Source organism: Talpa occidentalis, unplaced genomic scaffold (genome assembly GCF_014898055.3).
Source record: "Talpa occidentalis isolate TD23 unplaced genomic scaffold, MPIMG_talOcc4v2.1 talOcc4.7, whole genome shotgun sequence".
Lineage (NCBI taxonomy): Eukaryota > Metazoa > Chordata > Mammalia > Eulipotyphla > Talpidae > Talpa > Talpa occidentalis.
The window spans coordinates 83,347,446-83,363,492 of NW_023605083.1; the positions used below are offsets into that span (position 1 = coordinate 83,347,446).

Here is a 16,047-nt window from a genome sequence, read left to right on the forward strand (position 1 = left end):
CTTGGTGATACCAAGACCTCCCCACTTTTCTGTGCCTCTTCCCTCCCACTCCACACCACCCCAATCTATATACCTTTTCTTTAATTGCTATCCTCTGTGTACTCTTCTGATTCCAAAACCAAAGTACACTACACCTTCAGGTTGTAAGCCTACCAGGGCTTACAGTGTGCACATGTGAATACAACCTTTACACATACGTGTGCCTGTGTCTGTTTCCTTAACACACTAGGTGAGTCTGATGGTCATAGAGTGCTATTTCCTCCCCAGGCCTGTAGTCGAAAGCTCTACTACTGGCTGAGGGTGGCACCGTACCGGCCAGATCAACAAGTAGAGGAAGATGATGATTTTATGGATGAGAACCAAGGGAAGGGCATCCGAGTCCTTGGCATCGCTTTCTCCTCTGCCAGGTAATTACCTGTTTCTGCCTGCCTGTCTTCCTAATCTAATCTCATCTATATCCTCTCATTGCTGATTATTGTACTATTCTTTTTCTGTACAACTGTCAGAGATCACCCTGTGTTCTGTGCCCTGGTCAACGGTGAAGGAGAAGTGACAGACTTCCTCCGGCTGCCCCATTTTACCAAACGGCGTACTGCATGGAGAGAGGAAGAACGAGAAAAGAAGGCAAGCAGCTGTGACGGGTTACTGGGCATACATCTTATAGTTCAAGGGGATGGGGCGAGTGATATGTTTATGATCTCAACAAGACCCTTATTATCTCTGACCTAGTTACTAACCCCCCTAGTCTCACTTCCAGGGGCAGTAGATGGCACTCAAGTTCTGGTGCAGAACTGACATCTGGCTTGGGGTCAGTTCCTAAGCCTGTGTCCTTCTGGGAAGTGCCATTACTGCCTCTGTTCTTACCAGCATTTGGGTCAGCCTGTTCCAGGAGCTGAAAGCCACAGAGGCATTAAGCCAATCTTTTCTGTGGTAGCCTTTCAGTGTCTCTCTCTCTGAGGAAAGAGGAATTTGGATTCATCTCATGTATAATTCTGATTTTTTTAATGGAATCTCCCAATTTTGTTGTGAGAGCCCCATTCCAAAAAGTATTTTTTAACAACTACTAAAAAACAAAACGCATGAAACTATGTCCTAAATTACATTTAGTGTCATAAACCAATGTTACCTGAGTTTTAAAAATTGATTGCTTTTTTTTTTTTTTCTTTTTTTTTTAAGAAAGATAAATCTCAATATGGAGATCAGGATTATCCTAACTACTAGGCAGTGGCTTATGTTAAAAGTGACACAAGTATGTTTAGTAAACCATAACCAAGTATGATCTTTGAAATATTAACAGATGTGTAATATTCAAACATTGTCCCTTTGTTCAGTATTTTTTTTAGCCTGATACTTTTTTTTTAAAGATTTATTTATTTATGCATACAAGAACTGGGGTACAGGCCAGAGGTGTGGAGGGTGAGAGGATTCACCAGAGACAGAAAGGGAAACAACAGGCAGATTGACTGAAATACACTTTTGAGGGGAGCAGCGGGCAAGTCAGGAGAGGTCTGCTACACCATGTGGGTTGCTCCCTGGCCGGGATCGAACTTGTGCAGTAATGGCAGCGGACAGCTTCATAGGTTGTGTCTTAACCCCGTGTGCCACCAGGAAGGCCCCCCTTGGTTAGTATTTATTTATTTAGACAAAGTGTGATGATCATGTCTAACTCGGAGGATCCTGTTTAAAGACGGGCTCTACGAGGCATTTTTATGCAGAAGGCCACCTTTACATAACCCTGCTGGATTTGGGGGAGCACAGAGGGATAGAATCCTACTTATGAAATTACCAAGGGAGTGACATGCAGAATTTCTAGGAAGGAGGAAAGTGACAGCATAATGTGGAGGTTCAGGAACTTAATGGGATGTCACCAGTGAGAACTTTCCTGTGGCCTCAATATGCAAATGACTTATCTTAATTATGTGCCATGCTCTGTTCTTTTGTAACACTATTGTCTCCCTCACTTTATTATACTCTAGTTTTCAGCAGACGTTAACACCAGAAATGAAATAGACATCAACAAACTATAGAAGGACATCCAGTTGTGTGAAGCACTGGAAATTGTGTCATAAAGAATATAGTAAGGGGCCTCCCCACTGGCGCAGGGGCTGTCCGTAGCCTCTGCAGCACTGGTTCAATTCCTGGCCAGCCAGGGAGATGCCCACAGGGCACGGCAGACCTCTCCTATCTCGCTCACTGCTCCCCTCAGCAGTGTTTTCTGTCCGTCTGCCTGTTTTGCTCCCTGCTATATATCTGGTAGTTCTCTTGCCCTCCCGCGCCTCTGACCTACACCCCAGTTCTTGTATTAAAAAAAAAAAAAAAGAATTGTAGTAAAACCTAATTAAGCATCTTTAAGCTAAAGAAGTCTTTGGCTACGTTAGCCTTTTTGAAGGACCCTCGCTGAAAAGAGCATAGGGACCATTTTTTTGTTTTACATGATCAAACCAGAACCGGTGGCTATTACAGGCAGACCAATCTTGATTCACAATAAAAAAAAGAATGTTTTCCTTAAGAGTTCTTTCTTCAGATCTGGCTACAAGTATTACTTGGACCAGATACCCTAACTTTTATTAGTCTCCGGTCTCATCAGTCATCAGGTCTCGAGCTACTTAGGGAGCAACAGACCCATTCAACTTCAGTTTTCTTTCAACCCAGACTCAAGACATGGATACCCTAAAGAAATTTCTTCTGAACAAAAAGCCTCATGTGGTGACAATCGCAGGAGAAAACAGGTAAGAACACCAGGGCATTGCACGAGGCCTGTTTTTAAGTCATCATCCCTTATTGTTCAGCTGGTGTTTGTAAAAGCGGGCATGTCCCTGTGTGAAGCCTCAATAATACCCCTACCCCCAGTCCCCATCCCAGCCATGAGACTGTACATCCCTGAGAAGCTATCCCGAAATAGCCCTGACCACCATGACCCCCCATCCCTCCAGGGACGCCCAGATGTTGATTGAGGATGTGAAGCGCATTGTGCATGATCTGGACCAAGGCCAACAGCTTTCCTCTATTGGCGTGGAGCTAGTTGACAATGAGTTGGCCATTCTCTACATGAACAGCAAGAAATCAGAGGTAATGCTGGAGCCCCACCTCCCACTAGGAGAGCTATCAATCCTAGGGAAAAATCCTAGGAAAAATCCTAGGGGAAAAGGGTTAACAGGGGCACAGGACTGCACCTGTGCACTTACCTTGCCCAGGTTCTCCATTTTGCCAGTCATGGTTCAGATTGGGAGCCCCAGAGATTTTATTATTCCCAGAAAAAGGGACCCAGAGGAGACCAGAAGGTGACTTAAGCTTAAAGAGTTGGGTTTCCTCCTGATGTTGGAGCTGAGGAGACTTTATGGCCCTGTTGACCCTTGTTTGACCCTAGGCAGAGTTCCGGGATTACCCTCCAGTGTTGAGACAGGCCGTCTCCCTGGCCCGACGTATACAGGATCCTTTGATTGAGTTTGCCCAGGTGTGCAGCTCTGATGAAGACATCCTGTGTCTCAAGTTTCACCCCTTGCAGGTAAGTAGTATTTGACAGGCAGTCCTAAGTGGGCATAATGGCACAGTAACCTTATCCCTGCCTGCTATATGTTAACAGGAACACGTGGTGAAAGAGGAGCTGCTCAACGCCTTGTACTGTGAATTTATCAACCGAGTCAATGAGGTTGGGGTTGATGTCAATCGTGCCATTGCCCACCCTTACAGCCAGGCCTTAATCCAATATGTCTGTGGTCTAGGACCTCGAAAAGGGACCCATCTCTTGAAGGTAGGATCGGGTTGAATCAGAAATAAGAAAAATTTTCATTTCATTGAGCCTTTACATTATGTCAGTGTGATTTGACAAAATGTCCAGGGTCAGAGAGGTAAAGTGGCTTGTGCAGAGTCATCCAGCCAGTGAGAGTTAAAGTTAGACTTCAGACTCAGGTTGTGGCAGCTATGCTTTTCACTATTGTACTGTCTGAGGCTCATGGTAAAGATAGCCTTACGCCATGATTTAAACAGATGAAGAAGAATGAGAGGATGCTAGACAGAAACTTCAGGAAGAGAAAGGATTCCAATCAGAGAGGGGTCATACAAGGATTGTCAAAAGTATCGATAATACTTTTTCCTTTTTTTTTAGTTTTTATTTATGCATACAAGAACTGGGGTGTACGGGGTGGGGAGGGGTGAGAGGATTCACCAGAGACAGAGTGGGGAGCAAAACAGGCAGATAGACTGAAATACACTGATGAGGGGAGCAGGCAGCGGGCGAGACAGGAGAGGCCCGCTGTGCCATGTGGGTAGCTCCCTAGCTGGGGATCGAACTCATGCTGCAGTGACTGCAGATTGCTTCATAGTGCTGCTTAACCCCTTGCGCCACCAGGGAGGCCCCAATATTCTTTTTTTTTTTTTTTTTATAGAGGCATGTTTTTTTAATTTATTTATTTGTTTGTTTGTTTGTTTATACATGCACTGGGTACAGTCAGAAGCGCGGGAGGGTGAGAGAAGTCACCAGAGCCAGAGCAGGGAGCAGAGCAGGCAGAAGGACCGAAGTACACTGCTGAGGGGAGCAGCGGGCGGCAGGAGAGGTCTGCGCGCCATGTGGGACCCTCCTCCGGTGGCTGGGGAGCAGCCGGGGATCGAACCAGTGCTGCAGAGGCCGCGGGCAGCTTTGCAACCCAGCGCTCAACCGCTGCGCCACCGGGGAGGCCCCCCATATTCTTTTTCTTAGCATGTATGGTGGGTACTTCAATGTCCATTTTATCATTAACTTTTAAGCTCAGTATTAGGTATAGTTATTTTTGGTAAACATGTATAGTTTATTAAAAATAATTTTTAGGGCCTCCCCGGTGGCGCAGTGGTTGAGCGCTGGGTTGCAAAGCTGCCCGCAACCTCTGCAGCACTGGTTCGATCCCCGGCCGCCAGGAGAGGGTCCCACATGGCGCGCAGTCCTCTCCTGCTGCCCGCTGCTCCCCTCAGCAGTGTACCTCATCAGTCTGCCTGTTCTCTTCTCTGCTCTGGCTCTGGTGAATTCTGTCACCCTCCCACACTTCTGACTGTACCCAGTGCTTGTATAAATAAATAAATAAATATTTAATAATAATAATTTTTAGATCCAGAAAGTATGGTGTAGTACTCAATTAGATATTGGGGCCTGGTACCAGAGTTTCCATCATGGAAGGCTTTCCAGAAATCTGAAAGCAGGCTGGAATGTGGGGACTTCCTACTGCTTTGACTCACTCCAGGCCTCTCCCCTAGATCCTGAAGCAGAACAACACCAGACTCGAGAGCCGGACCCAGCTGGTCACCATGTGCCACATGGGTCCCAAAGTCTTCATGAATTGTGCTGGCTTCCTTAAGATCGACACGGCCTCCCTGGGGGACAGGTGATACCCTCTGCCTGGGTGGGCCAAGAGGAATTTTCCTTAGGTTTCACTTTGGGATTCAGGGGATTAGGGCTGTCTCAAAGGGCCACAAACTATTTAAATTAGGAAATGTTTTAAAGTAAAATGAAGGAACCTTTATTTGGTCAAGAGCCTCTGACCTATGGAAAAGATCAGTTCAACTCTGCAAAGCTTTTTTGTGTGAGAAAAAGAACCAACTTAGTTTAAACATTTAGGGCAGAAAACACAAGACTTCATTCAATAAGAAAAAACTTTTTTCTGTTACTTTGGTTTGTTGTGGCAAGGTAAGGGTGGGAATAGTGGGAGTAATGAGAAAAGAAATGTGGGGTATAAGGAGATAGGAAGGGGGAAAGATTTTTAATATGTTTTGAGATGATGTTATTGAGAGAAAGTTATATTCACTTCAACTTTGCACTTCACTATTGACCTCTTCCTCTCCAGAAGTTATCAACTCAGTCTTTGGAGGATCTTTTCCACGGGCACATAGCTGCTCATTCAGTAATGGAAATCAGTGGGGAAATAGGCTTCAAGTTCTAAAACTTCATTTTCCACCCAGCTTTGCTGTAACACTCCACGAATAACATAGGTCCATGTGAGTGCACGGGCAAGACCAGCCTGGGAAGGCTTTATGGGGGAAAATAGCTGTCAGCAAATTCTCAAAGGTCTTTTCCCCCCTGCTTGTTTTATTATAAGACTCATACATTCATGATATAAAATTCAACATACAGAAATATTATGCAGAAAGTGGAAGTGTCCCCCATAATCCCACCCCCCAGAGATAACTACCATAACAATTTGATGTATACTACAACTTTTTTAAATTTTATTTTTTGCTATGCATTTACTAACTACCCATTTACTACAAAAAATGGGATCATATGATTCATAGTGTTTTGCAGTGCATTTTTCACTTATCAATATATCGTGGCCATCTTTCCATGTCAGCACACGTAGATCTACGTCATTCTTTTTAATTGACTGTATGGTATTCCATTGTATGGAAGTACCCTAATTTATTTAACTAGTTCCCCATTGGTGAACAGTTGGGTTGTTACCAGAAGTATCTCGTTCTATATCCTGCCCCTTTTCTGCCTTTCCTCTAGCACTGACTCATACATTGAAGTCCTTGATGGCTCCCGAGTCCATCCAGAGACCTACGAATGGGCCAGGAAAATGGCAGTGGATGCTCTGGAATATGATGAATCAGCTGAGGATGCCAACCCTGCAGGAGCCCTTGAAGAGATCTTAGAAAACCCAGAGAGACTCAAGGACCTAGACCTTGATGCCTTTGCAGAAGAACTGGAGAGGCAGGTGGGTGACAGTGTAAAAGGCCTGGCACAGAAGCCATCCCTAGTGGCTTAGAAGGGAGAAGACACAGGCAGCATGTCTCTAGAGAAAGCCCCAATACTGCTGGTGTGGGAGATCTGAGCCTCTCTTTTCCTGTACATGCTGTGCCAGGTTTCTCAAGGAAGTTTTCCTCTGCTTAAGAGGCCAAGGAGTCTGAGAGACTACTCTAGTTATTGCAAGCAGCGGGAGGGCATAGGAGGGTCAGTAGCAGAGTTTCCTTCTGGTCCCTTTTTCCTCCTTTCCAACAGTGTGTTTTACAAATTGGAGTTCTGTGATGCATTTTTATTATAGAAGAGTGTTACATGCAAAGAAGTTTGAAAATTTCCTTTAGTAAATATTTAGGGGGAAAATAGCCCTGACAGGAGCCAGCGGACCTACTCCTTTCATTGAAACACCTCGTGACTCGGGCTGGGGAGAGGTTTCAAGGCTCTTCCTAATGGGCTTCTTCCCCAGGGCTATGGTGACAAACACATCACCCTGTACGACATCCGGGCGGAGCTGAGCTGTCGGTATAAAGACCTCCGGACGGCCTACCGCTCTCCCAACACAGAGGAAATTTTCAATATGTTAACCAAAGAAACACCAGAGACCTTCTACATTGGTAAATTCTGAATCTGTTTTTAAGTTGGTGGAGGATATGTAGAGGTGGAGGGTACATTTACTGTAACATTCACACCAGGCAGTAATTGCAACAGAAGGAGTCAGGTTTGTATTGGGAGTTTTTTTGAAAAGATAATAGAGCTCTGGACTGGAAGTCAAAGCTGAATTCAAGGTGAAATTATTTGTTGAACCTGCTGCAGAATCCTCTTGTATGTCTCTTTTCCCCATCATTAAATCAGAGGAAAAGCTCCCTTCCCAATGATGTGAAGGAAATCAGTGGAGAGTCACATCTCCAATACTTGTAGCTTCTTCCTCATTCTTTTCCCTGCTCTGTCCTCCTCTCGCCCTTCTTCCAGGAAAACTCATCATCTGCAACGTCACTGGCATTGCTCACAGGCGTCCACAGGGTGAGAGCTATGATCAGGCAATCCGCAATGACGAGACAGGGCTATGGCAGTGCCCCTTCTGTCAGCAGGACAATTTCCCTGAACTCAGTGAGGTATGTGCTACAGTGTTACCATGGTCGGTAATCTTTTTAATTGATGGTCTCAGTGCCCTAGAAAAGAGTTAGGTCATGCTCTTACCAGGTAAATACATAAAGAAGGAAGAGGGCTAAAACACGTATAGGTCTAAAGTGAAGTCCATCTGTATGTCTGTCAGGAATTATCTGCATGCTTGCTTTTATTCTGGCTCATTCCCTGGTGATCGAGCTCAAACGTTTTAGTGACATGCGGACATACATTTCTCACCTAGGGAGTCGGAACAGGGTCCCTATATATTCTAGTTAGAAGATATCTATAGGCTCCCTTTTTCATTCTCACATTTTAATTGTTCCCACATTCTAGACATCGTCCTTTCTGATGGTCAGAAATCATTAAAGCTACCCTTTAAGATTTTTCTTGGTTTTCCAAATGTTGTTATGAAGACTGAAAGAAACCCTTTTTCCACTTTACCCACTAAAAGAAGCTGATGCTATTTGTTCAGAATATAAGAAAGCTTGAGGGGCTCCCAGATCATTGAAATGAGTTATTCCAAGGAGAGTGACACAGATATACCCACTGGTCAGAATAAAACGATAGTGTGGAGCCTCATTTGCTGCTGGAGGGACACACAGATTAAATTAACATAAAAGATGGTATCGATGACCTGTGGTGTTATCAGTTATGAGTCAAGGAACATTGGGAATGTTCAAATTCAGTGTTGTTGGGTGACTGAGTCATTGGGTTTTCACACATCATACCAGATGTCTGTGGTAAGATAAATTGCATGTGTGATCTCCATAATCTTAATGATCAAGCTCCTCTCTTAATGCTCTCTTCAGGTCTGGAACCACTTTGATAGTGGTTCATGCCCAGGCCAGGCCATCGGTGTCAAAACACGGCTAGACAATGGTGTCACCGGCTTCATCCCCACCAAATTCCTCAGTGACAAAGTGGTAAAGCGGCCAGAGGAACGAGTGAAGGTAGTTGAATAACTGGACTAAGGGATTGAGAGCAGTTTTTAGCTGCCCAAGTCCAACTCTCTTCAATTTTGAATTTTCCCCAGTTAGGGCCAGTTCCCAGTGACTGCTGGTGGGGAGAATTTCAGGGAGGATTTGTAATCAGTGAAAGAAGCCAGGATGAGAAGCATCTAAATGAGTAGCAGCTTTTGTTCACTGCCTTTGTGAAATTTCATCACGGTACCAGCCCTTTGCTAGAGGGCTCTCTTCCTGTGTGGTAAGCTGTGGTTCAGCCCAGCAGGCAGGAAGCAGAGCCCAGCATTACATGCTGTGAACCAGAAAGGCTAAGCTCCCTTTCTGTTCTAGTGTTGTGCTGTAGCTACCATTTATCATGAAGCCTGTAGATACCAACACTTGGCATTTATGATATATTGTTTCCAATCTCACAACCTGATAGGAAAAGAAACCTTACCTTCTTATTTTCAGGGAAATCCAGGTGCCTTTTCAAGGTATCATTTAGTGAATGCCAGCTCTGCCAAATTTTCTGGGTTTTTTTTTTTTTGTTTGTTTGTTTTTAAGATTTATTTATTTAGGACCTCCCAGGTGGCATAAGGATTAAGACACAACCTGTATGAAACTGTCCACAGCCTCTGCAGCACGAGTTTGATCCCTGGCAGCCAGGGAGCAACCCACATGGCACAGTAGACTTCTGACTCACCAGCTGCTCCCCTCAGGCGTGCACTTCGGTCGATCTGCCTGTTCTGTTCCCCGCTCTGTCTCTGGTGAATCCTCTCACACACACACACACACACACACACCCCTCTGGTCTGTACCCCAGCTCTTGTATGTATAATAAATCTTTAAAAAAAAAAAAAAAAGAAAAAGATTTATTTATGCATACAAGAACTGGGGTACAGGCCAGAGGTGCAGGGGATGAGAGGATTCACCAGAGACAGTGGGGAACAGAACAGGTGGATTTATCGAATATACTGCTGAGGGGAGCAGCGGGCAAGCCAGGAGAGGTCTGCTGTGCCATGTGGGTAGCTCCCTGGCTGGGGATCAAACTCATACTGTGGCTAGCTTCATAGGTTGTCTCTGAACCCCTTGTGCCACCAGGGAGGCCCGCTCTGATTTTTTTTTTTTTTTTAAGATTTATTTTTATTTATTTATGGGGTGTAGACTAGAGAGGTGCGGGGGGCAGAAGTGTCAAAGGATTCACCAGAGACAGAGTGGGGAGCAGAACAGGCAGATTTTTTTTTTTTTTAAAGATTCATTTATTTATACAAGAGCTGGGGGGTACAGGCCAGTGGTGTGGGAAGGTGAGAGGATTCACCAAAGTGGGGAAGCAGAACAGGCAGACGGGCCAAAAACATTGCTGAGGGGAGCAGCGGGAGAGGCAGGAGAGGTCTGCCGCACCATGTGGGTCTCTCCCTGGCCGGCCTAGAATCAAACCCACGCTACCAAGGCTGCAGACAGCTTCACAGTGCTACGCTCAACCTGCTGTGCCACTGGGGAGGCCCAGAACAGGCAGATCTACTGAAACATACTGCTGAGGGGAGCAGCAGGCGAGACAGGAGAGGTCTGCTACACCATGTGGGTCACCTCCCTGGCCGGAGATCATGCTGTAGTGGCTGGTGATGGTTTGATAGCGCTGCGACTTTAATCCCTGTGCCACCAGGAAGGCCCCAAATTCTCTGATTTTTTTTTTTTTTTTTGTAAGACTTTATTTATGCATACAAGAGCTGTGGTGCAGGCCAGAGATGTGGGAGGTTGGTGGACTCACCAGAGACAGAGTGGGGAGCAGAACAGGCTGATGTGCTGAAATACATTGCTGAGGGTAGCAGCGGGCAAGACAGGAGAGGTCTGCTAGGCCAAGGCCAGGGATTAAACTCATGCTGCTTTGGCTGTGGCTAGCTTCATAGTGTGGTGTATTAACCCCTTGCGCCACCAGGGAGACCCCTTTGAATCTTAAGTGCTGTGAACCCCTGAGAACTGTGGACTCAGGAAGGTTAGGGAAAGACATCTTGTTAAGTGAAGCAAGGAGATTTTCTAAAGGAAAGTCATGGGAGTAACTAACTATTGCCACTGTTTAGACAGAAGGGTTTGCATCAGGGGTGAGTTCAAAAAATTACTATTTTGCTTTCCCTCCAAACCTCCAGAAAGAGCAGCCAGATGCTGATTGCTCCCTGGGGGCAGTTATCAGGCAACTTTATAGAAAAGAGTAGTGCCGATGGTAGGGTAAGTCCCAGTAGACTATAGTTGGTTTTCATGCCTAGGGTGGGAGACATCAGTGGGGGTGCCACCTGCAGTCTGTAGGTAAGTCTCAAGTCCGAATTTCTAATCGGCTGGCTGATTTTGGGCAAGTGACTCCATCTTTCTGCCTGGACTTTGGTTTCTCATATAAAATAGGGCATCGGGCTAGATCATCTTTGTCCCTTCCAGCTCAAATATTCTGTGGATCTAGGTGGGAATGACTGTTCACTGCCGTATCATGAAGATTGACATCGAGAAGTTTAGCGCAGATCTGACCTGCCGCACCTCAGATCTCATGGACAGGAACAATGAGTGGAAGCTGCCCAAGGATACCTACTATGATTTTGATGCCGAAGCAGCAGACCACAAGCAGGAGGAGGACATGAAGCGGAAGCAGCAGCGGACCAGTGAGTCTGCCCACCTCCATGCCTGTGCACCCCAGCCTTGCCAGCTCTCCCTCTGTAGAATGCGTGTGCTCAAGGCTGTGTCCCTGCTCAGCCGCTTGGTGGAGGCACATAACTCTTTTTTGAGGTGCTGAGGCCCATAGACATCATGAAAGGGAATCATTGGCAGAACTGAAAGCCAGGGTGTCCTTGGGTCACATTTTCTTGACTAAAGAACTTGTGACTCTCAACACCCTAGGAAACCAGGTTACCACATTCTTCACATCAGAGAATCCAGCCCCAGAGAGGGTGAAAGAGTCGCAGGATTTGATAGAGGGTCAGAAATTAAGCCATGGTTTATGTCATTGCTGTCAGCTCCTATCACCTAACCTGTACTTCTTTCCTGCCCTTTTCAGCATACATCAAGCGAGTGATCGCACACCCATCCTTCCATAATATAAATTTCAAGCAAGCAGAAAAGATGATGGAGACCATGGACCAGGGTGATGTGATCATTCGACCGAGCAGCAAGGGGGAGAATCACCTAACCGTGACCTGGAAGGTCAGTGACGGTATCTACCAGCATGTGGACGTACGGGAGGAGGGCAAGGAAAATGCCTTCAGCCTGGGAGCCACCCTATGGATCAACAGTGAGGTGAGAGGCAGCCCCTGCCCACTTTCCATCCTCAGGCCTTCCAGAAACAAGCCTCAGGCCTTCTGACTGCTTTCACCTGACGTTAGTAACTTGTATGCATTGCATATGTTTTAGCTACACTAGCAAGGAAGCTGGAAGTTATTTATGAAATGAGTCGTTTGATAACAATTTTGTTTATTTTGCCCCTCTTTGCTTCTCCTCCAAATTTTATTTATTTATTTATTTTAATAGAGGCATGTTTTTTTATTTTATTTTATTTATTTATTTGTTTGTTTGTTTATACATGCACTGGGTACAGTCAGAAGCGTGGGAGGGTGAGAGAATTCACCAGAGCCAGAGCAGGGAGCAGAGCAGGCAGAAGGACTGAAGTACACTGCTGAGGGGAGCAGCGGGCGGCAGGAGAGGTCTGCGTGCCATGCGGGACCCTCCTCCAGTGGCCGGGGAGCAGCCGGGGATCGAACCGGTGCTGCAGAGGCCGCGGGCAGCTTCGCAGCCCAGCGCTCAACCGCTGCGCCACCGGGGAGGCCCTCTCCTCCAAATTTTAAAATACACTCCTTAGAGCCAGTTAAGGAAGAGGAGAAATGCACACATGGGTACACATGAAGCACATCAAGTTTTTCTGGCCTGTTTCCAGTGGGCATAAATTTGGGAAGTTCCCTACTGTTCTCAGCACCAAGGAAGAATTGAGGTTATAATTTAAAGTATTTTGTTCCCTATAAGATAATAAATTAGGGGAGCCTCCCTGATGGCGCAAGGGGTTAAGTCACAGCACTATCAAGCTGTCGGCAGCCACTGCAGCAAGAGTTCGATTCCCGGCCAGGGAGCCAATCCACATGGTGCAGCAGACCTCTGCTGTCTCACCTGCTGCTCCTCTCAGCAGTGTATTTCAGTAGATCTGCCTGCTCTGCTCCCCACTCTGTCTCTGGTTAATCTTCTCACCCACTACACCTATGGCCTGCACCCTAGTTCTTATATGCATAAATAAATACATCTTTTTTTAAAAAAAAAAAGGGTAATAAATTAGAACATAATTCAAACAGATCAATCAGTTGGGGGGACTTTGCAATGGAGTGAGGCTACAGCAGGATTCTATTTCAGGTAAATTTTAAGTCATATCCAGGAATCTCAGCTCTGGACAAGACGTGGGTCTTTACCTTACTTACTCCCATAGGAATTTGAAGACTTGGATGAGATTGTTGCCCGATATGTCCAACCCATGGCATCCTTTGCCCGGGACCTTCTGAACCACAAGTATTATCAGGACTGCAGTGGTGGGGACCGTAAGGTAAGCCCAGGGCCCTGCAAGGAAGGACACCTCTTGGTCACTTAGGGGTGTATGGTTTTGGATGCTAAGCTGGTGAAGCAAGTGCACGTCATGTGTGCCCCAGACATTGTATACCAAGCATGCTACTATCCCAATCTCTCCCCATTATTCTACCCCCAGAAATTAGAGGAGCTGCTCATCAAAACTAAGAAGGAGAAACCCACCTTCATCCCTTATTTCATCTGTGCCTGCAAGGAACTGCCCGGCAAGTTCCTGCTGGGATACCAGCCCCGGGGTAAGCCCAGGTGAGCACTAGTGCTGAAAAAGTGCTGGATTCCACAGAGATGGTAGCAGGGGCGTTAGAGGTCCCCGGAACAATACTCTCTGGGTCTGCTTGACTGCTCTTGTCTGTTTAGAACAGAAGTGGAGATTGGAGATGGGGGAAAGAGTGATAATTCAGAGGCAAAAGGCAGAGATTTACTAAGAAAGGCGCTGTCATCAATCCTGTGAAAAGGAGTTCCCCGCACCTCTTCTCTCCTCCAGGGAGTAGTGGAAATCACCAGACACTCTCATCACGTGGGCGGAGATGGGGCCAGCACTCCAGTGTCTCCACTCCCCTCTGCTTCACCCTCACGGGGGCTTTCAGCACATGGAGGGGCACTGTTATGTAGCGTGCTGGCTTCTGCCTGTGAGTTAGGGCTGGGCCAGGACAGCATCTCTTCTACCTCCCATCATCCTGATCTACTATTTTCTATGTACGACTGGCCTTCCTATGTCCTCCTTTATCTGGGTCTCTGCAATGCTCACAAATTCCAGTTTCCTTAGACTTGCTTTCTTTGTGCCTGTCACCCAGGCTGATAACCATCCCTATCTCTCTGCCCCTGTTCTCTCTCTGGCCCTTGGCCAAGGCCTTTGTATTTCTGCTCTTATCCCAGTGCTGCCTGCATATGATGGCATCTCTTAGACTATATTAGGACCCATTGGCCAGATGACAAGCAGCGCTAGACTCTGCACCCCACACCATCTTGGGCACATCTAGAATATTGTGCTCATTTCTGAGAATCCTTTTCTGACTCACCAATATGTATCCAGAAGATGGCAGTCAGGGCGGGGGTGGAGAGTTGTCCCCTGAGGAACAATTGACAATTGAGCAAACGGGAAGACCTTTAACCGGGAGCTGAGCAACACAATACAGCTTCCCTTTGAAAAAGGGGTACAGACTCCGTGTGTTGCAGAATATATAACATTTGAGAAGATTTAAGAAGCGGGTGTAATATAAATGAGAATTTTGCCATATTTAGTATTGTTTGTAGGCTGCTGTTAGCTGTCCTTTACTGAGCACAGCCTTGTTTTAGGTGTTGCTGTGTTCTGTGTGTACTTAATTTCTCACATCCATCTATAGACTTGAGTTCTGTTATCCTCATTTTACCTGTGAAGCTGAGATTCGGGTTTAGTGATTTGGCACAGTGTCACATAGTGGTGAGTGGCAAAGCCAAGAGGAACTAGAACTGGGTCTGAACTCAGGCCATCCTCTTAGCCACTCTCTGTTCTGCAGTGTTGAATAGGGTAGACTAACCACCTTCCAGGGGCACTTCCCAATTCTAGCTCAAGGGGCCTTATGTTTTGCTGCCCCCGGGAGACCCTTTAACCCTGATATTGTATGACCTCAGTCTCACATGTACCTGTAGTGTGTTCCCATCATGAAGAGCCCAGAATGGTAGCCCAGCACCAGTAAGCCTTCCTCCAGCAGCCTGTACATGGCACGACAGGAGCTGCTGACTCCTGGCGTTGGCTGGGGACACTCAGTCAGAGAGCATCTTCCTTTTCTGAGTCAGGGACTGGCTGGCTCCTCGCCTTTCCCCAGGCTCCCTATATGGCTACTGCATAGAGTGAAGCTCTGTTCTAGTCACTCTCACAGCTAGACCCACAGGGTATCTGATGCCCATTTCCTTCCAAAATCTCAGGATAGAATATGTAACGGTGACTCCTGAAGGATTCCGGTACCGGGGCCAAATCTTCCCAACTGTAAATGGACTTTTCAGATGGTTTAAGGATCATTACCAGGATCCTGTACCAGGTAAGTGCTGCTCTCCCTGACTTCTGGGGTATAGTTGGGAAGACACCAAAAGGCCCAAGGCAAGGTAATCCCAGGCCTTCTGTGGGAGGCAGTTGCCACAGCTGTCTCACTCATTCTCTTAAATTCTCAGCATTAGGGAGCTTGTGCAGTTTCCCTTCCTCAGTATCCATCTCATTACTTCCTTCAACCCCCTAATTGGAAACCCAAAGTAGGCTTCTGGTGGGACATAACCAACTCTGGCCATTTCCTACAGGCATCACCCCCAGTAGCAGCAGCAGGACCAGGACACCTGCTTCTATCAATGCTACTCCAGCCAACATCAATCTTGCTGGTGAGGAGCTCATACCAGGGACTGTTGTTCAGAGGGTGGAACTAGAAAGACCGTCTCCTTTAATGTGCCCATCCTTCCCTGTGTGCTTACAGACCTGACACGGGCTGTGAACGCTTTGCCCCAGAACATGACCTCGCAGATGTTCAGTGCCATTGCTGCTGTGACAGGCCAAGGACAGAACCCTAACACCACCCCAGCCCAGTGGGCCTCCAGCCAGTATGGCTATGGCGGCAGTGGAGGGGGTAGCAGTGCTTACCACGTACGTTGCTTGTCGGGGCAGGGTGGGAGGCGGCGGGAGGTAATAAGGGAACAGTCCTCTCTTCCCAGCCC

At 46.7% G+C, this 16,047-nt stretch overlaps 1 protein-coding gene across 5 annotated transcripts in view; it reads left to right on the forward strand.

Moving 5' to 3' along the window:
* SUPT6H (SPT6 homolog, histone chaperone and transcription elongation factor) overlaps positions 1–16,047 on the forward strand; it is a 36,431-nt gene that overhangs the window by 18,712 nt on the left and 1,672 nt on the right. For all 5 annotated transcript variants that reach the window (XM_037494867.2, XM_037494865.2, XM_037494866.2 and 2 more), the window contains 18 exons: positions 268–407; positions 507–624; positions 2,653–2,729; positions 2,934–3,069; positions 3,368–3,505; positions 3,584–3,751; positions 5,224–5,351; positions 6,473–6,680; positions 7,170–7,317; positions 7,673–7,815; positions 8,638–8,778; positions 11,219–11,414; positions 11,807–12,045; positions 13,217–13,330; positions 13,490–13,614; positions 15,274–15,386; positions 15,640–15,717; positions 15,810–15,976. In XM_037494867.2, coding sequence (XP_037350764.1) covers positions 268–407; positions 507–624; positions 2,653–2,729; positions 2,934–3,069; positions 3,368–3,505; positions 3,584–3,751; positions 5,224–5,351; positions 6,473–6,680; positions 7,170–7,317; positions 7,673–7,815; positions 8,638–8,778; positions 11,219–11,414; positions 11,807–12,045; positions 13,217–13,330; positions 13,490–13,614; positions 15,274–15,386; positions 15,640–15,717; positions 15,810–15,976 — 2,577 coding nt within the window. The remainder of the gene's footprint in view (positions 1–267; positions 408–506; positions 625–2,652; positions 2,730–2,933; positions 3,070–3,367; positions 3,506–3,583; positions 3,752–5,223; positions 5,352–6,472; positions 6,681–7,169; positions 7,318–7,672; positions 7,816–8,637; positions 8,779–11,218; positions 11,415–11,806; positions 12,046–13,216; positions 13,331–13,489; positions 13,615–15,273; positions 15,387–15,639; positions 15,718–15,809; positions 15,977–16,047) is intronic.